The sequence below is a fragment of the Elephas maximus genome, chromosome 2 (assembly GCF_024166365.1).
Source record: "Elephas maximus indicus isolate mEleMax1 chromosome 2, mEleMax1 primary haplotype, whole genome shotgun sequence".
Classification (NCBI taxonomy): domain Eukaryota; kingdom Metazoa; phylum Chordata; class Mammalia; order Proboscidea; family Elephantidae; genus Elephas; species Elephas maximus.
The window spans coordinates 23,446,536-23,471,911 of NC_064820.1; the positions used below are offsets into that span (position 1 = coordinate 23,446,536).

At 36.5% G+C, this 25,376-nt stretch overlaps 1 protein-coding gene across 3 annotated transcripts in view; it reads right to left on the reverse strand.

The window, feature by feature from the left end:
• LOC126063261 (cadherin-18) overlaps positions 1 to 25,376 on the reverse strand; it is a 1,172,813-nt gene that overhangs the window by 263,332 nt on the left and 884,105 nt on the right. For 2 of the 3 annotated variants that reach the window (XM_049861519.1, XM_049861523.1), the window contains one exon: positions 22,241 to 22,535. In XM_049861519.1, the coding sequence (XP_049717476.1) occupies positions 22,241 to 22,535 (295 nt within the window). Of the gene's footprint in view, positions 1 to 18,121; positions 18,310 to 22,240; positions 22,536 to 25,376 lie in introns of those variants that run through there. The other variant, XM_049861533.1, reaches the window with a different exon arrangement.

The following is a 25,376-nucleotide window of genomic DNA, read 5'->3' on the forward strand; positions in this document are numbered from 1 at the left end:
ATTTTCATTGGTACCTCATTGAAAACAAAATTAAAATCTATTGTAGGTTGCAGGTCAGCCTCTAAAAGACTATCAAGTCCGTAATGTGACTAAAATGTGATAAAATTATATCAGTCAAATATTTGATGGGGTAGGAAGAATGATGATAGTCCTGGGCATGTAGGGATTACTAGAATTCCTGAACGAGAATGCCATATAAAACAGAGAGTAATATGAGTATAAGAACCTAGGCACATAAAATCCTCAAGTTTTGAAATTAGCTCTGGCTCTGCAATAGTGATTTCAGTCTAAATAGCTCTTAATGCCTAAGAGTAGTCTCTGAGCCACCACCCCATGGAAAAATGCTGAGAAAGAAAAACAGTGCAAGATCACACCTCATTTGCTGTGATAGGCTGGAGCACCAAGTGGAAGAAAAAAAAAAAAAAAGTGCTCTGCTTGGCTTGGGTTGTCTGTAAAAGCCCAGCCTTGTTAAGTGAAATCTGAGATGCATGAAAGCAGTGGCAGGTGAAACACAGCAGAAGTAAAGGAGAAAAGTGGAGGTAGGTGGTGGATATTAATAGTGGTGCTGACTACAGGGATGGCTTGAAACAGCAGATGGCTTTGAGCAGAGCAGAAAAGTATTAGAGGAGAAAAGAAAATATAATTTCTCTATCCTGGGAAGAAGTATGTCAACATAGTAGGTCTCTCAGGTATTGGGTACTTCTTACGTGTGAAGCAAGAAGCAGCAAATTACCACTTGTACTATGCTTTGGAGGTGCCTGAAGACATTAAGGTCACAGGTTACTGGCTGAAGGGAATTCTTGTGTATGCACAGCACAGAATACAACAGCTTATTGTTAGCTGCTAAGGAGTCAATTTCAACTCACAAAAACCCCATGTAAGAGTAGAACTTTCCCCTAGGCCTTCTAGGCTACAGTCTTTATGGGAGCAGATCTCTAGGTCTTTCTCTTGAGGAGCTGCTAGGTGCATATGAACTTCCAACCTTTTGCTTAGCAGTTGAGTGCTTAACCATTGGCCTACTAGGGCTCCTTAGTACAATTAAAAACTAAAAACTGATTGTCATCCAGTTTATTCCAACTCATAGCATCCCTGTAAGGACAGGGTATCCAAGGAGCACCTGGTGGATTTGAACTGCCGACACTTTGGTTAGCAGCCGTAGCTCTTAACCACTGTGCCATCAGGGTTTCCCCTTAATACGATAAGCATAGGAAGAAATAGCAGATATGGAAGAGAAATCTCTTGAAATTGTTCAAGGCTTTCTTACCAATGAGGATTGGTAAGGGAGCTTCAAGCCTAAAAGAAAACATATTCTGGTCTTTCTTTCATGTTTATGTGAAATCTACATGGGAAAATTATAAGACCCGTGGATGCTTTCATAGGTTATTTTATATTAAAAAAGGGTTTTTTCTTTCATAAAATAAATAAAAAAACAAATCTAAAAAATACACAACTCTTCAAGATGTGGTACAGTTGCAGTGGAAGGAAATGATATTTATTCTCAGAATTTGCAGTTGCCCTGTACCTGAATCTGGGACAAGAGACTGAAGTCACATGCTACCTAAAAATGGTGGTTAATTTCCTATGCTACTTGGTACCACATGCCTCACAAATAAATAAAATTTAATTAGGTAGAGATGAATGATATTTGATGAGAACTTTAGGTATCACTAGTTATCTACCAGGAACCCTGGTGGTACAGTGGTTTAGTGCTTAGATGCTAACTGAAAGATCAGCAGTTCGAACCCACCAGCAGCTCTGTAAGAAAGATGTGGCAGTCTGCTTCTTAAAGATTTACAGCCTTTGAAACTCTATGGGGCAGTCCTACTCTGTCCTGTAGGGTCGATATGAGTCAAAATCGACTTGACAGCAAAGGGTTTAGTGATCTACCCATTTGTACTTCTTAGCAAATTAGTGAGTTACTTTGGTCAATTTAATGAAGAACTATATCCTGGTTAAAAGTCTGTGAATAAAATTTATCCTTGTTCACATATCTACATCTAGGAATCTCCTACATTGGACCATTCAATTGTTTTATTCATGCTTATGTGCCCAAATTATTTTCCTCTGCGTGCTAGATTTCCAATTAGAAAGAGACAAAGTGACGTCTGAAGGTTCATTTTCCAACTAGACAATTCAAACAAGAATCTTCCCCGCCCCCGCCCCGAGGATTACTGTATGGATTGGCTCAATAGATATTAATATTAAATCATAAGCCACTTCCCTATGTAACTAGCTTCCCACCAAAGGACACTTTAAAAAATACTGTAGAAGCATTCTTAATCATTACCATTGTTTCCATTAAAAAGAGTAAGAACAGATATATTGCATTTTAAAGCTGAATGAGCTATTTGGTATAGGATATTTCCATTTCAAATATTTCCTGTGACACACATATTGCTGTTGTATGCTAGGGATTATTCTTCTCAGCCGATGTTTTATACAAATCTGAAAAAGATTTCAGTACATAAAAAAGCTTTCAAGATACCTTTTCTACAATAAAACTTAAATTCTGTTTCCTTTGGGGATTGCCCCATGTTAGTCTTTTCATTCAGTTTCTTTTTATGCTACGGCTTTATAAGTAACACACATTTTGTAAAGTTACATATCAATGAAAGGTACAAAGAGTGGACTTGCTCAGAAGTCTCTAAAGACCGATTTTAAATATTTAATAAGGCATTTTAATACCAAGCAAATGCCTTTTGAGATGGCAAATCTCTATGCATGACTTGTCAGGGTTCACAAGTGTTAAAATCTCCAGTGAATCAATGTTGAACAAGAGCTTTGAGTACAAATAACCTAAAGATTTATGAAGGCAGAGAGTACCTCCCTGAGGGAATCTCTGAGGGCTTAATTCTCAAAAGATTTTTCCAGAGACCAGGAAAAAACAATAGTCATCAAGATACAACTTAAATTTTATTCTACGCAGTAGGACAGTAATTTCGACAACAGAGCAATAACAGTGGATTCTTGTCATTGTGTAATTTGGTAATTTGATACAGCTTTGAGTATTCACTCAACAGTCATTGGGAATTTTTTTTTCTTTTTTTTTAAAACAATCCTTCTGCGAGAACACTTATGAAGCAGCTGGTTACCAAAACAAAATCATTACTCTAACTGCATTTTTTAAAATCGTGGCTATTGTTAATTTCTGTGTACTCTCAATTTGACTTTTTTATGGTACTACCTGAAGTGAAATTGAAATTCCACGTTACCCTAAAAATTTTTATGTTCTACCACATTCCTTAAGTGAAAAGAAAGCAATAACAATTAAGAGAATAATGTGTTGAGGGCCCATGCTGTGAGAAACGCTCTGATACATGCCATTGAATTCAACAGTGAAATCAATTTATTGAGAAAATTGTATTTAATATCATTTTACATTGAAGTTGAAAAAGGAACCAATAGCAGTACGTTAGCATTAACTAAAGTTCTGAGTGTCCATTACACTTTACACTTCGTGTTGCATGGGTCTATTCAACTTCACAGTACATTGCAGAATAGTTTTATTGCCCTTAAAATTCTCTGCTTCACCTTTTATGACGCTTCTCATTCCCCTAAAATGCCAGCAATCACTGATCTTTTTTATGATCTCTGTAGTTTTGTGGAGAATGCCATGCAGTAGTAATCATACACTTTGGAGTGTTTGCAGACTGACTTCTTTCACTTAGAAATGTGCCTTTAAGATCTCTTTCTTTTTGAGACTGAATAACACTTCATTGTATGATTTATCACAGTTCGTTTCTCCATTCATTTACAGAAAGACATCTTGGATGCTCCTAATTTTTGAAGAATCCATATGCAAGCTCTTATGTAGACATAGCATTCATAGGCAGGTTTTTATGTAGACATAGGCTTTCAACACATTAGGGTGAATACCGAGAGGCATGATTGCTGGATCCTACGGCAAGCCTATGTTTAGCTTTGTAAGTAACTGCCAGACTTCCTTCCAAAGGCACTGTACCATTGTGCACGTCTACCATCAAAAATAGGAGTTCCTGACGTGCCATATCCTTGCCAGAACTTGGTGTTTTAGACTTTCATCCATTCTAACAGATGTGGTACAATATTTCATTGTTGTTTTAATTTGCAGATGTTGGGCACCTTTTCATATGCTTCCTTGCCATTTGAATGTCTAATTTGTTGAGATATCTGTTAAGATACTTTGTCCACTTTGTAACTGGGTATTTTGTTTTCTTATTTTTCAGTTTTAAAAGCTCTTTTTAAATCTTGGATACAAGTCCTTTTTCAGAGAAATGTTGTCTTAGTCATCTAGTGCTGCCATAACAGATATACCACATGTAGATGGCTTTAACAAAGAGAAATTTATTTTCTCAGCCTAGTAGGTTGCAAGTCCAAATTCATGGCGCCAGTCCAGGGGAAGGCTTTCTCTCTCTCTTGGCTCTGGAGGAAGGCTCTTGTCCTCAATCTTCCCCAGGTCAAGGAGCTTCTCAGACAGGGGGACCCTGAGTCCAAAGGACACTCTGTTTCTGCCTGATGCTGCTTTCATGGTGGTATGAGGTCCCCAACTCTGCTTGCTTTCCTTTTGTTTTCTCCCTTAAGAGATAAAAGGTGATGCAGGCCACATCCCAGGGAAACTCCCTTTACATTGGATCAAGGAGGTGACCCGAGTAAGGATGGTGTTACAATCCTACCTTAATCCTCTTTAATGAAAAATTAGAATCACAAAATGGAGGACAACCGCACAATACTGGGAATCAGGGCCTAACCAAGTTGACACATATTTTTTGGGGACACAATTCAATCCATGACAAGGGTTTTGCAAAATAAGTCTCCCAGTCTGTAGGTTGTCTTTTCATTCTCTTAATAGTGTCTTTTGCAGAGCAGATTTTTAATTTCAATGAATCCCAACTTGTCCTTTTTTTTTTCTTTTGGTGTATATAAAAAGTCATCTTTCAACCCAAAGTTACTGAGATTTTCTTCTGTCAGCTCATATAAGTTTTATACTTTTGCATTTTACATTTAGACCTATGCTCTATTTTCAGTTAGTTTTATGAGAGGTGTAAGATATGTGTCTAGATTACTTTTTTTGGATGTGATTGCCCAGTTGTTCCAGCACCATTTGTTTAAAAGACTATCTCCTCATTGAATTGTCTTTGGTCCTTTGTCAAAGGTCAGATATTTGTGTGGGATTATTCCTGGGTTCTCTATTGATCTGTCTATTCTTTTACCAAGATCACACTGTTTTGATCACTGTAGCTTTATAATAAACTTTGAAGTAGGAAAATGGCATTCTTTTGAATTTGTTCTTTTGGCTATTATGGGTCTTCTGAGTTTCTACATAAATGCTGGACTTTGATTATATCTACAAAGTAACTTGCTGGAATTTTCTTGGAATTCCATTCTATCTAAAAATGAATTGGGAAAAAAATGACACCTTAAAATTATTGAGTCTTCTAATTCATGAGCAGAGCCCTCTTGGCCCAGTGGTTAAGAGCTTTGTTGCTAACCAAAAGGTCAGCAGTTTGAATCCACCAGATGCTCCCTAGAAACCCTATGGGGCAGCTCTACTCTGTCCTATAGGGTCACTATGAGTCAGAATCGACTTGACAGTGATGGATTCTAATTAATGAACATGGAATATTTATTTACATTTTTTTTGGTTTCTTTCATCAGAGTTTTGTACTTTTTTACTTCATTCCTTCCCTCTTTCATTCCTTCCTTTTTTGCTTCCTTCCTTTCCTTCCTCCTTCCATCTCTCCCTCCCTCCTTCCTTCCTTCTTTCCTCTCTTTCACTAACCAAAATGATGTTGTGTTTTTAATTCCAAATTTCAATTGATGGTATATATGAAACAAATTGACTTTCATATGTTAACCTTGAATCTGCCAACTTGCTATAATCACTAACTAGTTCTAAGTGTTTTTTATTGATTTGGGCATTTTCTATATAAACAAGCAAAACATCTGTGAAAAAGTTTTATTTCTTCCTCCCCAATCTGCATGGATCATAACAAATTATGGGTAACATTGCTGAGAATGGAAATTCCAGAACTCTTAACTGTGCTCATGAGGAACCTGTACATGAATCAAGAGGCAGTTGTTCAAACAAAACAAGTGGATGCTGTATGGTTTAAAGTCAGGAAAGGTATGTGTCAGGGTGATATCCTTTCACCATACCTACTCAGATTGTATGCTGAGAAAATAACCCAAGAGCTGGACTATATGAAGAAGAACGGGGTATCAGGATTGGAGGAAAACTCATTAACAACCTGTGTTATGCAGATCACGCAACCTTGCTTGCTGAAAGTAGAGGATTTGAAACACTTACTGATGAAGATCAAAGACTGCAGCCTTCAGTGTGGATTACACCTCAGCAAAAAGATAACAAAAATCCTCACAACTGGATCAATAAGCAATGCCATGATAAATGGAGAAAAGATTGAAGTTGTCAAGGATTTCATTTTACTTGGATCCACAATCAACAGCCATGGAAGCAGCAGTCAAGAAATCAAAAGATGCATTGCATTGGGCAAATCTGCAGCAAAAGACCTCTTTAAAGTGTTGAAAAGCAAAGACATCACCTTGAGGACTAAGTTATGCCTGACTCAAGCCATGGTGTTTTCAGTCTTATCATATGCAGGTGAAAGCTAGATAATGAATAAGGAAGGCTGAAGAAGACACCTCTGAATTGTGTTGGTGAAGAATGTAGAATATACCATGGACTGTCAAAAGAATGAACAAATCTGTCTTGGAAGAAGTACAACCAGAATGCTCCTTAGAAGCAAGGATAGCGAGACTACATCTCACATACTTTGGACATGTTGTCAGGAGGAATCAGTCCCTGGAGCAGGACACCATGCTTGGTAAAGTGAGGGTCAGCAAAAAAGAGAAAAACCCTCAACGAGATGGACTGACACAGTGCCTGCAAAAATGGGCTCAAACATAGCAACGATTGTGAGAATGGCGCAGGACCGGCAGCGTTTCATTCTGTTGTGCATAGGGTCACTATGAGTTGGAATTGACTCGACGGCACTTAACAACAGCAACAAAAACAACAATCTGTGTGCCTTTTATTTCCTTTTCTTGCCTTATTGGATTAGCTAGTACCTCCAGCACAATGTTCAATAGTAAAGGGGGCAGCCTTGCTGTTTTCCCTCTCATAGGGGAAAAGCATCTTGTTGTAACCACTAAAAAAAAAAAAAAAATTGCCTTCGAGTCGATTCTGACTCATAGTGACCCTAAAAGACAAAGTAGAACTACCCTACAGTGTGTCCGAGGAGCACCTGGTAGATTAGAACTGCCGACCTTTTGGTTACTAGCTCTTAACTACTATGCCATCAGGGTTTCCAGTTGTAACCATTAAGTATGATATTTGCTATAGGTTGTCTTTTTGCAGAAGTTCCTCTCTATGTCTAGTTTACTGAGAGTTTTTATTATGAATGGATGTTGGATTTTTTTTTTTCATATGTCACTATGAGTCAGAATAATGAGTATATACATATATGTACATATATATTTTTTTATATATGTATGTGTATATCGGTATATGCACACTTTTTTTTTCCTATAGACTAGGTAATAGTGGAAAAACTCTTCCTTGTTGCAAAAGCTTTAATTTAATAAGTTTCCCAGGTGACTTTCCCAGGGTCATCTCTGGGTTTGTGCATTTACAAGGACTTTCCTTGTTAGAACAATCTCACCTTTAATGTTTGGGGCTCTAAATTTGACCTGTTTGTTTCTTCCAGTAATTCAATGACTACCTGTTTTCATTCTCTACAAATTTCCAACATTTCCTTTCCAGTGGCAGTACCCTCTACGTTTTGTCTTCACTATTATGATTTTTTTTTTTTTTGAAAGACCCTTGCTGACATGTAAAGGGAAGAGATGTCAGAAAGAGCAGGCTAGCTAATTTTTCAGTAATAAACAATCCCTAAATTAAGCAAAAACAAGTTGACATTGAGCAGATACCAAATTATAGCGACTCCCATGTGTCTCAGTTATCTAGTGCTGCTATGACAGAAATATCACAAGTAGATGGCTTTAACAAAAAGAAATTTATTCTCTCACAGTCTAGGAGGCTAGAAGTCCTAATTCAGGGTGCCAGCTCCAGGGGAAGGCTTTCTCTCTGTGTTGGCTCTGGAGGAGGTCCTTGTCATCAATCTTCCCCAGGCTGGGAGCTTCTCAAGGCAGGGAAATGAGTGCAAAGGACACGCTCTGCTCCTGGCACTACATTCTTGGTGGTATGAGGTCCCCATGTCTCTGCTCACTTCTGTCTTTTATATGTCAAAGAGATTGATTTAAAACACAATCTAATCTTGTAGATTGAGTTCTGCCTCATTAACCTAATTGCTGCTAATCCCACCTCATTAACATCATAGAGGTAAGATTTTCAACACAGAGGGAAATCACATCGTAAGACAAAATGGTGGACAATCACACAATACTGGAAATCACGGACTAACCAAGTTGAGATATATTTTTGTGGGACACAATTCAATCTATAACACCATGTATATCAGAATAGAACTGTGCTTCATAGGGTTTTCAATGGCTGATTTTTTGGAAGTAGATTGCCAGACCTTTGCTCCAAGGGGTCTCTGAGTGTCCTCAAGCCACCAACCTCTTGGTTAGCAACCAAGCACAAAATCATTTGCACTACCAGGGACTCCAATCCCTAAATTACAGACACTTTAAAGAATACATGTTGATTCCTTCCTCACACTGAACACCATGTTTGGACTAGTGTGGGTCTCCCTCAAGTTCTCCTTTCAGGGACACAGGTACCACATCTCCACTTTCTAGAATGAAGTCGTAGCCTTTCATGACAATGGTTCTTTTGAATTGAACATGTTACAAATGTTCTGGGATAATAGCATTTGTGATAAAGTTATATGAAATATTGTATATTTGTAGAAATATTTCTCTGGTTTGCAAATTTATGTCGTCTCTCTTTTCTCTCTTGAAGTACACCTGAGCTAATTTTAACCTGAGATAAAATTATTTAGATTTACGATCTAGATCACTTAAAGTAGCCTGAACATGAATCATATACGTGCTACATTGGTTCCGCACATACTGGTGAGTATTTCCAAACTATTCAATCAGATATTTCAGAGTACAGAGAGTAGAGAGTTATTGTCTCACTAGACTTGTAATATTGCTATTTTTTTTTAAAAAAAAAAGACTGAAAACTAAGCCTAGTGAAATAGGTTTGAGTTCATGCCCTCTCACTTGGAATCACTGGTTTCCCTGTGTCTTTGTCAGAAGCACACTTACCATGAGTTTGATCACAATAGATTTGAATCAGAATTAAATTTAGTTATAAAGCAGTACTATGACTGATGGTCTTGCATCTCTTTGCTAACAGGACACTAAGGAGCTACTCACTTTCAATCTCTTTATTAACCGAATTTATCCTTCTGGATATTTTAAATTATAGAAATAGAGCATACTCTTGGTAATGAAAATAAACATATCACCAGTGCCATTCCGCACAATTAAAGCAATCTTAACAGTGTCATGTATATTCTTCTATAAGTTGATCTATGTTCATTAAAAAGTATACAGTGTTGCCATGTATGTGAATGTAGTTATATATACACTAAACAGAATACTATGCAGCTGTTTTCTCTAACAATATGCCATGGACATCTCCATTCCAACTATGTAAATATAATTGGAATAGCTACATGATGTTCAACATTGCTTACTGAATGTATATTTATGTTTTTTTTTTTTCTAGTATGTTGTGGTGTTAGTTTTCTATTGCTGCATAAGATCTAACCACTAAAAACCAATAGGAATAAAGATATCTGGTAGATGGCAGCAGGAACACATGGTGTCACTAAGAATCTTCTCCCTCACTGTGCCTTCACTCTGTACATCATCTTAGTGTCTTCAATCTATACCTGATTACTGTGACTTACTTCTATATATCACCACTGTGCATTCAGTCTATAGCTGATTGCTTAGTCTGCTTTCTATACCTGACCAATGGAATTCACTCTATACTTGACTGCTATGTATTCTTTCTATACCTGATTTCTGTGTCATCACTCCATAGTTGTCACCTAAAAAATGAGAGAATCATCTACGATGATGTCTCAAAAATAAATTGAAAATTCAAAATAGAATTAGAAATCAAAGTAACTTAAAAGTAAAGTTGAATTCTTTCATGTCGGAGTTTTTAGGATGAAATTTCAGCAGTATTTGTACTAATATTTTAATTTCACGCTGTTTAAATCTTAACTTACAAAATTTTATAATAATTTCAGTTTATGTATGATTTTACTAAAATATAGGGGCAATGCCATAGCCTAAATAATATTTTCAGTGATTATTGAGTAATAGCAAGTATCTATTATGAGAGTTTTAGTTTTGTTCTTTTCCCCAAGTAAGAACAAGAAATAGCAAGAACAAAGATTGGTGATTATTAGAATGCAGTTTTATAAAATGTTGCTAATTTTTGTGAATAATAATTTTAATAAGAAAATCAATGATATACATAAAATTTATACAATAAAAACATAGAAAAAGAAGCACACGGGATACTTGCTCTATGTCTTCATAAAACGTATGTGTGTATATATGTGCAGTGTGCTTTATTTATTCAATAAGAATTTTATTTATTTATTGCCAGTTACACTCAAGATGATGCCTGGTGGTGCACTGTTTAAGAGCTTGACTGCTAACCAAAAGGTCAGCAGTTTGAAACCACCAGCTGCTCCTTGGAAATCCTATGGGGCAGTTCTACTCTATCCTATAGTGTCCCTATGAGTTGGAATCAACTCCATGGCAACGGGTTTGGTTTGGTTTTCAGTGTATGCTCAATATACTTTGTTAACAGCAGGTGACACAGAGATTAAAGAAAAAAAAAACAGGAAATTGAAAGATTATTTAGAAATCTGAGCTCCTTGGAAACTCTATTGGGCAGTTCTACTCTGTCCTATAGGGTCGCTATGAGTTGGAATTCGACTCGAGGGCAGTGGGTTTGGGTTTTTGGTTTACTGACCAGTAAAAGATCACAGAAGTTCAGTCATTTATAATGTAAGGTAGTAAATGGTGAAATAATAATCCTAAGGTGCCTTAAAATCCATGTAGCAAGAATTTTAAGAGTCTATTAAAAAAAAAAAAAAGACATTATCTCCATCAAGAGAAGTATTAAGTTCCAAGGCCAAATTATATGCCAGAATATTCCATTTCCCATTGGGGACGTTCTGCCTTTTTTTTTTTTTTTTTACAATCATGAACATGTAACCTACTACATTTAGAACTGCCAAAACTCTCCAACTGGTTTGTTTTGTGTTCCAATTTTCTACACTGAAGGATATCCACATGAAGAATCACTCTAGATATTACATTTTTAAAGCATGTTGTACAGATTTAACTTGTGTGAATTAAATCCAGTTTAAAGTGGAAAAAAATGTATCTGTTCCTGTCAAGTGTTTTCTCTTACAAATTTATCTACTTTATTGGGATATTCCATACCTAGTATCAAATGGAAAAAAAAAAACTAAGGCATCAGCAGTAACATAAGATGCAAGCTGGATCAAAGACAAGACACCCAGCTGAGGCCCCAGACCAACCAGCTGGGAGGCAGCACCCATGGCCAGACATTTGCAAGAGGCCATCTTTGGCCACCCTGGCCTGACTGAGCCACCAGATAACTGCAGCCCAAAGACTGAGCCCAGCAAAAGAATAGGCTGGTCCACAGAATTTAAGGAAATAAACGAGATGATGATTTGAGTCGCTAAACTGTGATTTATTAGAAAACAGAAGCTACCTGACACACACACACACACAAAGAGTTATGGAACTTAGAAAATTTGTCCAATTTACGATACATCAATTTCCCTACGATTCTCCATGTGTACCTACCCTAAAGCACCAGATAGAAGTGTTGTGTCAGCCTCACTTTATTGAAATGATCTCATTCTGAAGATGCTGCCCCAGGGTATTGATTTTTATATGGCTACCTAATGCTGGCAGATATGCAAAGTGAAGTTCACATGATGTTTAGGGCACAGCTAAACCAGTCCTCCAGCAAGCAGCACAATATGATAAGCACAGCTAGTGTCTCTTCTGGTCGCTCTGCAACGAAGAAACACAGCTGTGAATAGAAATAGGTGGGGCTTTAGAGACTGGAGCAGAACAGTGTAGGTGGATGAAAAAGATCAGAGAGATTCTGATACATCTCCAAGGGCAAGGAACCTCATGATTTTTAAGAGTCATGCAATACAACTTTGTATCTTCTCCTTATATGCCCAACTAAGTTTATGCACTCCACTGTACCAAAATTTTATGAATCATTTACTTATGATTCTAATAAAATATGTTATTCTCTCTCCCATAAATTAAAAATCATTATGAATACATGTGTTCTAATCTGTTAAATGCTTTTAAATTATGTTTAATGATAGATAATGCTTATTAAGACCAGAAAAGGTAGAGGTTTATATATTTCCACTGGAAATATTTCTTTGAAAAAAAAAATGACTTTGTGAAGTTTACGTTCAGCCAAAGTGCATTGTGATTTGGTGTGATTTTCTTTGAAATGATTCCTGGACATAAAGCATTTTTGTTTTAAATCTAGTGTGATTACAATACAACCAAATTTAAATTCTTATTGAGAACTCATTCTAGGTAAAAGCTAGGTTTACAGTTGTAGAAACTTGGGTATATTTTTTATAAAAGCAGAAGAGTGATTGTTAACAAAGAAAATTATTTATCAATACATGCATTTAAAACAAATACCCTGACCGTCTATTTGTTACATCAATACACATCTTTGAAATATAATTACCTTATTAAGGTACTCATAATGCCCTTTCTACCTTAGAATGGCAATGGGGTTTACCAAGACACTTCAATTAATCCTCTCATTTCTAAAATGGCACACCTTCACTTGGCTGCCAAATTCAAAAGTAGATGGCAAAATTTAATCTCATGATTATTTTTCTCTTTGGGTTATGATAACCAGCATTATTAGCTTTTCATCTGAGATTTCTGTATCAATTCTAAAAAGTTGAAAATTTAATAAAATTATAGAAATTCAAATTAAAGAAGTGCTTGCATAGACTAATTGGCAGAAGGTGGAAAGGATCGTCACAGCTGACATGCTCATGTACTGTGTATCTCAGAAGAAAAAAGAAAAGCTTTTAAGCTTGCATTGATCAAATCTGTACCAGTCACTTCAACAGGCTTATCCAGGTTATATTTGCCCTCAGTAACACCACGGGGTCATTCTGTCTGCTCACATATATTTACTCTGTTGAATGTGATCACATTTTTTTATGTAAGTAAATATCTATGTATATGCATATATGTAAATGGATATGTATATGTACATATGCATACAAATATATATATATATATGATAGCCAGTAGCTTATAAGGCATTCCATAATAATTCAAGTGAGCATCTTCTAAATCCATGCTACAAAATAAGCATTTTTTAAATGAGATTCATAATCAGTCTCAAGTAGTGTGTCATTACTTTGCTTTTCTAGAGGCAAAAGTAACTCAATTTCATACAATGGATTTTTTCAGCATTTTCAGAATATCATGAATTTGAATACGGCAATTAGTATTTAGACACCACAGTTACACAGGCAGATAGGACAATTTTTTATCATAAAGTTCATGGCATGAGCATTCTAACACTATACATTCATAAATATCCTATTTTCCTGTTCATATTTCTCCTTGAATTTTATCTTGCATGTCCCTGGGAGCAATTTTTGCCCCCCCACCCCCACCCCGAGGACATCTGGCAATATCTGGAGACATCACAACTTGGCAGGTAGGGTGGGGATGCTACTGGCATCTATGGGGTAGAGCCTGAGTATGCTGCTAAACATTCTGGAACATGGACATCCCCACGACAGAGGATTATCCTGTCCAAATTTTAACGGTGGCAACACAGGAAAATCTTGCCCTTGGGGGATATGTTTTCCTAGATAAGAGGTGAAATTACATTGAGTAAATCAAAGAAATAAAGAAAAATCTTGTATTAAAACATGTCTTACAATCCATTTCACTTTTATTTTTGCATCTTTCTTTATTAAACCATCCAGAATGCCATGGGCCTTGTCTGGTGATTATTAACCCTAATCCATTGCTGTTGAGTTGAATTCCATTTCATAGTGACCCTATAGGGCAGGGTAGGACTGCCCCGATGGGCTTCCAAGGCTGTAAGTCTTTATGGAGGCAGGTTACCACATCTTTTTGCCACAGAGCAGCTGGTGGGTTTGAACTGCCGACCTTTCAGTTAGCAACCTAGTGCTTAATCACTGTGGCACCAGGGCTCCTTTGCTGATTATTTCTAACTGACAAGAGATACACAATCACAGTGCTTTTCTCACTGCCAAAAGAGACCCCAGCAATTACTTGGAGTGGCTCCAAGACCATTACTTAGCACTGTAGATAACAAAGGAACACCCTTTCTTGTGTTTTCATGACATATTTTACAAAACTATATAAAGAATCCATCATGTGCATGATGATTCTATTTATTCTCTCTTAATGTGCGCACACACATACACACAGGCACATACACACACACACCCCTAACTAGACTCTAAATCCATAAAGGGAGAGAGGAGTATTTTTCATCATTGTATCCTCTATGTAAACTGTCCTTTGCTTCCATTTCTCACAAACCCCTATGCATTATGTAAGATTTACAGAGAGTTTCTTCTCTAATCCACAAGCTGAGCTCCACATCCAGCTCTTTGATTCCTGTATTTCTGTGCTTATTGGAGACTATATTGAAATTTTTTGTTTATATGTCTGCTTGCTGCTCACAGATAGGAACCTTGTTTTATTTACCTTTCTATTACTAGCTACTATCACAGTGCTCAGCACATAAAATGCTTTCACTCTTCCTCCAGAAAGAGCTGGTGAAGCATATAAGAAGACAGATTTTATTTAAGTGACTGGATGATTGAATAACTCAATGAATGAGTATATGGTAAAAAATCACCTTATCAGGTACCACTGTGGAAAAAATATTTTTTCACTTGCCTAAGCTATTGGTCTTTATTTAATGATAGAAACTGGTATATCTGTAAATTAAGAATCAATGATGTAAAAAATATTCATCAGTATAAATATTTAGATTTTACTTCTTATCATCTATCTATATCTATCACCTATCTACCTCACATATGTGCAGCTTTTAGTAAAGAAGAATATATTTCTCTCATACTAGATAAAGCCGTATCCAGTTGTGTATTTCAGAAATTTTTTATGCATGTGCACACACATTCTTATTTTATGAAATAAATTGAAGACTAGTTCACATGCACGTCTGAAAATACTTTTCTCATTTAAACAACATATTTTTTATATCACAGTATACAGATTGAATATTTTCTCTTTTATGTTTAGGATATATGTTTTTAGTATATGTTTGAAAAGTCATTAATTTGCACGTATGATTTCAGTATATGTTTGAAGAGTCATTTATATGAAAACCTTCTATTAGTATACTTTAAGCGTGTTCCCAATATTCAGTATTATGAACAATGCTTAAATTTCTATACCTTTGCATGTATCTTCACCTCCCCATGTGAGTATCTCTGTAGAGATTGCTCAGCAAAAGAGTATTTTTGACATTTTGATAGATATTTCCAAATTTGTCTCCCCAAAGCTCTGGGAATTCACTTTCCTGCCAATAGTTCTACACGTTAACAACTCCATAAATTATCAGACTTACATAGTTGGCAAGTGAAAATTCATATCTCTTTTTCCTTTGTGTTCCTTTCTTTTTTTACTGTATTTTTACTCCTTTTATTTTTTTGATGGCATGTGTTTCAGTATTGGAATGCATGCTTACTAACTGAGTGTTTAAATGTTTGGTTGGTAATATGGATTTTGAGAAATACGATCTAGTAAAACAAGCCACCAATGAGGCAAGTGGCACTGTGGCCCAACCAATCCGCGGTATGACAGTATACCAATTTATTATGGGTGCCTTTCCACTAGGTTACCTGAGGAATCTCTGGTTTTCCAAATACCAAAAACCTGCTGCCATCGAGTTGATTCCGACTCATAGCAATCCTATAGGACGGAGTAGAACCGCCCGTAGAGTTTCCAAGAAGTGCCTGGCAGATTTGAACTACAGACCTCTTGGTTAGCAGCCATACTACTTAACCACCATGCCACCAGGGTTTCTGTTTTCCAAACAAGACACAGAAAAACCAAACAAACCTATCGGTGCTCCCGAACTATCACACAGGAAAGCAATAATCATGCTTGCAAGCCGTATCTCTCAGAAGTAACGGTGAAAAAAAAAAAAAGGGAAAGGTTTACAAAACTAACACATCCAGGAAGCATCAACTAATAGAATCCTCAACTTACACAACAATGAGGCTCCAACTCAGTTCCACTGAGCTTCATGCATTTCAAAATGGACTCATCTTGACTACAAATGAATTACAACCAGAATACCGCCTTACCTCTGAGGTTCAGGGAACCCTGGTGGCACAGTGTTGAAGCATTCAGTGGCTAACCAAAAGGTGAGTAGTTCGAATCCACCAGCTGCTTCCTGGAAACCCTATGGGGCAGTTCTGCTCTGTCCTTTAGGGTCGCTATGAGTTGCAAATGACTAAACAGCAACGAGTTTTAGTCTGAGGTCCAGAGGCATAAAAGGTGACTGGTATACCGTTACTCCAATAGTAACAAAGGAGCTAAGTCAGTAATGAGTTTAATTTTTTTAATAATTAACATTTATTTATTTTTCCTGTGAATCTCCTGCTAGTTGACTTATCCCCACTTCTATTTGGATGTGGCACATTTTTTTGCTATTAGTTTTAAAAACTCCTTATGTAATTAAAATTAGACCTTTGTCTGCCATGTATATTTACAAGTATTTTAGTTTATCTTTTAGATTTTAAGTTTACTGTAATTATTTAACATCTCTATTTTCAAATGTTCACTTAAAATTATATCTTATTTATTTTCAGTTATTGTAATCATATCTCACATTAAAAGTCCTCCACCACCTTTGTTTGTTTCATTTGTTTTTTTAGTGGTTATGTTTTTATTAGCATATTGATAATTTCTTGTTTTGCAGGTGTATCTTGGATTAATTGACTATTTACTTCGTGGATATGTGTGGGCTTGGAAAAATCCTGTTTCACATTGCCCAGACGTTATCCCTACACCTGGTGAGTCATCTGAACTACACCCCTTATTTCAGTTAATGAAGCAACATTCCAGTCCTGAGAGTAACCCTGTACTGCGCCATTTTCCTCACTGCCTCTGCCTCCTGCATCACCAAGGTCTTTCAGCTCTGAGTCCTCATATCTCCTCAAAGCCTGCTCACTCTCTTCATTCCCACTCTCTTTGCTGTACATATTCTGTGGTTGTTAGAGGAACTTTTATTCAATATTCATCCCTCATTCCCTAAATCCTAAATCACTTACAGGCAACTTGGGTTGAATTTCCCTCTTTATGGTATAGAACCTTTCCAAACCCACGTCGTTTAAACAGAAAGAGTTTTGTGATATTATAAATACCATTCTAATCACTCAAAAAGAAGTGATTACCCCTTTTTGTTCTTGTTCTGGCTAAGTAAACTCTATGAGCTCCAGAAACATCTTTTTTTATGTATAATTTTTTAAAAATAATTTGGATGCAACTTTTAATATTTTAAAGTGTATATTCATAAATGGAAAAGGAGCCCTGTTGACACAGTGGTTAAGCTCCCAGTTGCCAACCAAAAGGTCAGTGGTTTGAGTCCACCAGTGACTGCACAGGAGAAAGACAGGGCAGTCTGCTTCTGTAAAGATTAAACCGAAAAAAAACAAACCCAGTGCCTTCGAGTCAATTCCAACTCATAGCGACCCTATAGGACAGAGTAGAACTGCCCTATACAGTTTCCAAGGAGCACCTGGCAGATTCGAACTGCTAACCCTTTGGTTAGCAGCCCTAGCACTTAACCACTACGCCACCAGGGTTTCCCTGTAAAGACTACAGCCTTGCAAACCCTGTGGGGCAGTTCTACTTCATCCTATAGGATCTCTATGAGTCAGAATCTACTAAATGGCAATTGGTTTTTACAATTTTAATTAAAAAAAAACTAAAAAATGGAAGCTGTACTAGCTCAGAAATCTTGTCCAGTTTAATTCTGACCAACCATATTTAACAAATTACTTACTTTTGTATCTCAACATCTTCCCCTGTAAAACAGGGATGATTATCACACTGGCCTCATGATGTTATATGCATGAAATTGTTGCAAATGGCATGCAATATCTGGCACATAGTACGTAATCAATAAATAGCAAGTACTACTGTTCCTGTGATTGTTATCACAGTTATCATGGTTGCATGTAGTCCCAGGCCCTAAAAAAAAAAAAAATTGCTTGCATTGTATGATCAATTTTAGATTTTATACAGGACTCAAAGTCTATATACAAAATGTCCATCTCCTTGTAGTCACTGATCAGACCATCGGTCTGAATCCAAAAGGTTAGCAGCCAGCCAAATGCTTAACCCCTGCACCACCAGGGCTCCCTACACCTTCTCTATATGGCCTATAACACTCTCCTCTTAATTATTCTCCCTGCTTCCAGTCTCATTCTCTGTACTGCTCTACAATGGGTTGGACAACTCATAATAAATGTTGCTGGTTTTGAGGTCTATACAGTTTCCATTGCAACTACTCAAGCCTACCATTGTAGTGTCCAAGCTACCATCGACAATATGTAAATGAATAGGCATGGCAGTGGTCTGGTAAAACTTTACTTACAAAAGAGACCGCATGGCAGGACCGAATTGCCTCCCCTGCCATTGTTTGCTAATCTCTGCTCTACAATTTTACAAGCTTGTCATTACTAAAATAAGAACCTTTAATGCAAATATCACCCATCCTTTAAAAACACACGTAAACTGAGCTTCTCCCTCCAGTGACTTTCATATGATCATGCATATATTCATATTATAAAAAGTATGAATTAAATGCTATTATGAAGATTTTTATTTATTTCCTTTTCCACAATAATGAGTTCATAAACACACACACACACACAGAGAATGTAATTTCCAATATTCGGCCTAGAGCTTCCTGTAAAATTAGCCTTTCATTATAATCTTGTCTATATTTTTTTTTTATAACACCAGTAGTATAGACTTTAAAACCTTTTCTATCCTGTCCTTTTCCTTTTAATCTTCAGAAAACTTGAGAAAACGAGTTGTTTCCCACTCTCCCCCTTCTCTCCATACCATTGAAACATATTGACTTGTTCCTCACGTCCTAAATCATCAGACTATTCTGTAATAATTTCCTTATGTTTTATGATGCTTACTTCAACTTTAAAGTACCCTCAGCAACCTCTGCAGTGCCCATTTAGATTTACCTCTGTGTTTACATACACATAGAAAGGCACACACACACACACACCTATGCACACACATAATATGTTTCTGGGTTCATTGCTGATAACCCACTTCCTCTCCTTTGTCATTTTCCTGACTTTTAGACCTCTGTTCTGATTCATTCGCAATTTCAAGGATTATCTCAAATACTTTTTTCTAGATAAGGTAGAAACGTGGTGTAGTTCTTGGATCTTTCTCCAAATGTATCTTTCACCCAGACAGATGAATAGTATTTTGGCTGAGCAGAGGATTTGAGGTTACAGTCTTTTTCTCTGTGGTTTGTAAATGGTTTTCAACTGTCTACCAGGCTCCTGTATTTCAAGTGATAGATCTGAGGCCAATGTACTTTGTTTTTAGTTGGTAGGTTTTTTTTTTTTTAAATCTGAACATTTTTAAAATGTTCTATGTAACTTTAGGTTTCAGGAACTTTTCCAGGACTTAGACTTAAGTTTCTTTCGAATAAGACTAAACCTAACTGGGTCTCATTGAGTCTATTAAAACTGTAAATTCCATGTTTTCTTTATCTCAAGGAAAAAAAAAATATTGTTCCTCCCCCCTCCACCTCTATTTTTTCCTGTTATTCACAGTATACTTACACTGAATATATCCTCTAAGTCTCTTATCCTTTCCCCACAATTTCCATCTTTTTATATTTTTGCTTTATGATTTTTAGGTATGTCTTCCACTATAATATTTTGTCAAGTTCCAGGACAATAATTTGGGTCTAATCAGTGACCATTTATGCCTTCAATTGATGTATTGATTTTTTGTTGTTTACTTATTTGTTAAAAAACATGGTTTGGGGTTGCAGAAAATCTCCAAGATGTCTTCAGAACTCCTCAAGTGCTCTTATTAGGCCCTTCTCAGTATGCTGCCTTTCTTGGTAATGGCTGGTTTGCCTGATTTTCTCTCCCTGGTCCTGTGCCCCCTATGGCTAGAGCTGTTTTCTTTCATGCTTTTTGCGGCTCTTATCTAGCTCTGAGAAGTAGATTAATGGTGGCAGTCTTACAAGTGATGGAGTCATGGAGCGTGTTGCCTTTGGGAGACAGGAGGGCATTGTCAGACTGTCAGTCCCATGACAAGGCATCAGGAGAAAGCCTTCTGCTCCATGCTTTCACACAAACTCTCATCGACCAGAGTTAAGTGTGCTGAGGCTTCAGTTTCCCTTCAGGTCCTAGAGACCAGTGACTCTGAGCCTTTTCTGGTCCTCTCCCCAGGCTTTCCTGGCCTAGCCCTGAATTCATGGGGAACCAGTTTGGCATCTGCTTTTTCCAGTAAGAATCTGGCCGAGAAGGAGACCACAGACTCCCTTTCCAACCTGCCCTTCCGAAAGATTCAGGCACCATGTACCTAGCTCAAGAGAATTAGAAAAGGCTGGATAGGTTTTCTATGAGTCAGAATTGACTTGACAGCACCAAGTTTAGCTTTTTTTGGTTTGGAAGTGGGAAGGAAAGAAATTACTATCCTCCATAAACAACCTTATGTATATAGCAAAATGTCCAGTGTGATTTTATTAGTGATTACAGCAACCTTAATTTGAAATAATACTCAGATTGTACAGTAAAGAGCCCCTGGGTGATGCAAATGGTTAATATGCTCAGCTGCTAACCCAAAAGTTGGAGGCTCAAATCACCCAGAGGTACCTCGAAAGAAAGGCTTGGCAATTTACTTCACAAAAAATCACCATTGGAAACCTTAGAGAGCATAGTTCTCTGACATACATGAGTCCAAACTGACTCCATGGCAACTGTTCTTTGTTCATTTGTTTATACGCAGTAAAGTTAAATGCACAAAATCTTAACTCAAAGAATAAGTGTTCTCTTCTAGATCCAAGCTTAAAGTCCCACCAAGATAGTCAACAAATAATACCATAGCTGAACTTTCTTTTAATATATTTGGAAAGTTCATCATATGAGGTAAATAAAATAACAGCTAGATCACAAATATCTGAGAGATTAAAAAATCTCAAACCATCAGAGTGACTAGAGGCATTCAAGTAGACCTGCAGTCAATTCCTCCTTGGCTATATATAAAGGAGCCCTGGTGGCACAATGGTTAAGTGCTTAGCAGTTAACCAAAATGTTGGCAGTTTGAACCTATGCAGCAGCTCTATGGGAGAAAGACCTGGCAATCTGCTCCCATAAAGATTACAGTCTAGAAAACCCTGTGGAGCAGTTCTACTCTGTCACACAGGGTTATTATGAATTGAAAATTGACTCCATGGCACCTAACAACATCTGCTAGGTACATAAACTTGGAATAATTACTTACAAGTGTTTGCACATCTTTGAAATGTTAGTACTTCACAGAATTATTGTATGTTTTAAAATAAATAATAAGATATGTAATAAGGTATGTAAAATAAATAAGGTATGTATAATTCTTAGCAGTTTCTGAAAATGTTAATTGATTAATGTAGTTATTACTTCTACTACTGACACAATTACTATTTGGTCATAAACTGAAAACTTAACTGATATGTAGCTAAAATTTCCAGACATTAGATCGTCTAGCTTCTTCTATGCAAATTTTCTCTTTTAATATGTCTGTGTGCTTTAACAATATACACAAAAACATTAAATATATATATATATATATATATATATATATGCACAAAGAGTTTAAATGGTCAAAGAACCATACCAATTAAACAAGAATTGCAGATGTTTTTCAACTTATTTTTTAGATCAAACTGTTACCTACACTTAGGTGTTCTGAAATGAATTTCAATAGGTATGAAAATAGCTACATCCAACATTCTTTAACACTTTTATGCCACAGAAAAATACTAAAACATTTTTGAAAAATCTACAGATTTCTCAAAAAATTAAGAATTAGTTATCGAATATGATTTTTTCTAAACATATTAATTGCTAAGGTATAAAATGATTTCTCTTACCCATATCTGACATTTCAGGCACGGTAACAATGTATGGTCCATCTGTGAATTTTGGGGCATTGTCATTGATGTCTTGCACTTTGATGATGAACTCAGATTCGGGTTCCAGTGGCTTGTTTGTTCGTCTGTCAATAGCCTGAGCATGGAGCACATAGTGGGTCTTCTGTTCTCTGTCTAGGCTTTTCGTTGAATGGATGTCACCTGTGGTATCGTCAATGATAAATATAGTCCCAGCACCTTCTCCGGTAAGGATATACTTGACAGACCCATCACCTTTGTCAGAATTGGAGTGCAGCTGTAAAATACACATGGGATAATTTAGCATGCCATTATGTCCCAGGCTCACACAACGTTCTCTGAAGATTTCATATCTATAATTTAATATTAAGTTGTATATGAATTTTCTTCTCTCCATAATGTTGTGCACATTACTACAATCATTTATTTTTCCTGTAGACTTTCTATACTTGGTATTAATATGAATGCTTTTAATTGTGAGTTATCTAAGCTATATCAATAAAACAATATTCATTTAAAGAAAAACGATAACCCTGGTTGTCATTCTACTAAATCGGTATTGCGCTAACTACAATAGACTTGGGAAAACCAATTCCCAGTAGATCACTGTTTCCTTCTAAGGTTTGGGTAATAATCTTTACTTAAAAAAAATAATTGTTTGGCCCTGTATTTAAACTTTAAGATTAGAAAAAAATGGTAGGAAAATTGAGATTCAAACTAAGCATTACAATTGATATAAAATAATATAGTCACATATATGTTATAGAGGTGCTAACTTTATAATTTGAAAAATCAGTAGACTAGTTTTATTATAATTGTTTGCGCTTGTAATTAAAAAAAAAAATACTGGTAGAATATTTTCTTTAAGCATTATGAAATTTTAACTCAAATTTTAAATACCCACTGCCATTGAATCTATTTTGACTCATAGTGACCCTATAGGACAGGGTAGAACTGCCCCATAGTTTTTCTGAGGCTGTAATCTTTATGGATTTCCACATCTTTATCCCACGGAGCAGGTGGTGGGTTCAAACAATCGACCTTTTGGTTAGCAGCCAAGGGTTTTAACCACTGTGCTACCAAGGCCCCTGTAAATTTTAAATAGTAGCAATATATTTAATCAATAAGTTGGCTCTAATATTTAATTAACTGAGCTACACTAGTATATTCTCCTTATTAAATCACAATTGTCAAAGTATACTTTGAATAGATACTTAAAAAGTAATAATTTGGAAGAAGAGAAGGGTCTTCAATAAGAAAGATTAAGTAATACGTTTAGATAATTACAAACTATATTTTTGTGATTTAAATATCAACACATGATTTTAAACTTTGTATAGCTTGTACTTAAGATTCTATTATAACTTTATAACATCAAAATTTATTTAAATACCTCTGTGAGTGTCACGGCTATATTTTTGCTAGGTATACAATGTTACTTTCTGAAATCACATATATTTGAAGAATTGTTTCTTTCAAGTGATCTGAGCCCTTATCCTTCATACGAAACCTTTTTCTTCACATAACCTCAACTACTCACCTTTTGCTCATTTCTGACACTTGGAAACATTGAATAAATATAACCCTGTTCACATAGCATTTCAGTTCTCTTGCTATAGTAAAGTAGAATTTTTCAAGGTTTATTTTAAAGTCTCTGAACTCTCAGAAGACGTTTGGAAAAAGAAAAAATATAGAAAAATACAATGCAATATAAAAAAGAACTTTATTATTCACACAATGGAATACTACGCATCGATAAAGAACAGTGACGAATCTCTGAAACATTTCATAACATGGAGGAACCTGGAAGGCATTATGCTGAGCGAAATGAGTCAGAGGCAAAAGGACAAATACTGTATAAGACCACTATTATAAGATCTTGAGAAATAGTAAACCTGAGAAGAACACATACTTTTGTGGTTACGAGGGGGGGAGGGAGGGAGGGTGGGAGAGGGTTTTTTTATTGATTAATCAGTAGATAAGAACTGCTTTAGGTGAAGGGAAAGACAACACTCAATACATGGAAGGTCAGCTCAATTGGACTGGACCAAAAGCAAAGAAGTTTCCGGGATAAAATGAATGCTTCAAAGCTCAGCGGAGCAAGCGCGGGGGTCTGGGGAACATGGTTTGCGGGGACTTCTAAGTCAATTGGCAAAATAATTCTATTATGAAATCATTCTGCATCCCACTTTGAAATGTGGCGTCTGGGGTCTTAAATGCTAACAAGCAGCCATCTAAGATGCAGCAATTGGTCTCAACCCACCTGGAGCAAAGGAAAATGAAGAACACCAAGCCCACATGACAACTAAGAGCCCAAGAGACAGAAAGGGCCACATGAACCAGAGACCTACATCATCCTGAGACCAGAAGAACTAGTTGGTGCCCGGCCACAATCGATGACTGCCCTGACAGGGAGCTCAGCAGAGGACCCCTGAGGGAGCAGGAGATCAGTGGGATGCAGACCCCAAATTCTCATAAGAAGACCAAACTTAATGGTCTGACTGAGACTGGAGGAATCCCGGCGGTCATGCTTTCCAGACCTTCTGTTGACACAGGACAGGAACCATCCCTGAAGACAACTCATCAGACATGAAAGGGACTGGTCAGCGGGTGGGAGAGAGACGCTGATGAAGAGTGAGCTAATTATATCAGGTGTACACTTGAGATTGTGTTGGCAACTCTTGTCTGGAGGGGGGATGGGAGGATAGAGAGAGAGGGAAGCCGGCAAAATTGTCAAGAAAGGAGAGACTGAAAGGGCTGACTCAAGACGGGGAGAGTAAGTGGGAGTAGGGAGTGAGATGTATGTAAACTTATATGTGACAGACTGATTGGATTTGTAAACGTTCACTTGAAGCTTAATAAAAGTTATTATAAAAAAAAAAAAAAAGAACTTTATTATGGGAAAATAAAGACAAATTAAACATACACGATAGTACATCAGATACAATTTTACTTCTCACTTGAAAAATACATAACAGGGGCAAAAATCCAATGTGAATTACTTAGAAAATTTCAGCAAATTATATCATTGCAAAATATATTTATTTGGAGCTTTTATAAAAAAGAGTAAAAATACATTATCAAAATTTGCAAAACATCTTTCAAGAGTTCATGATTC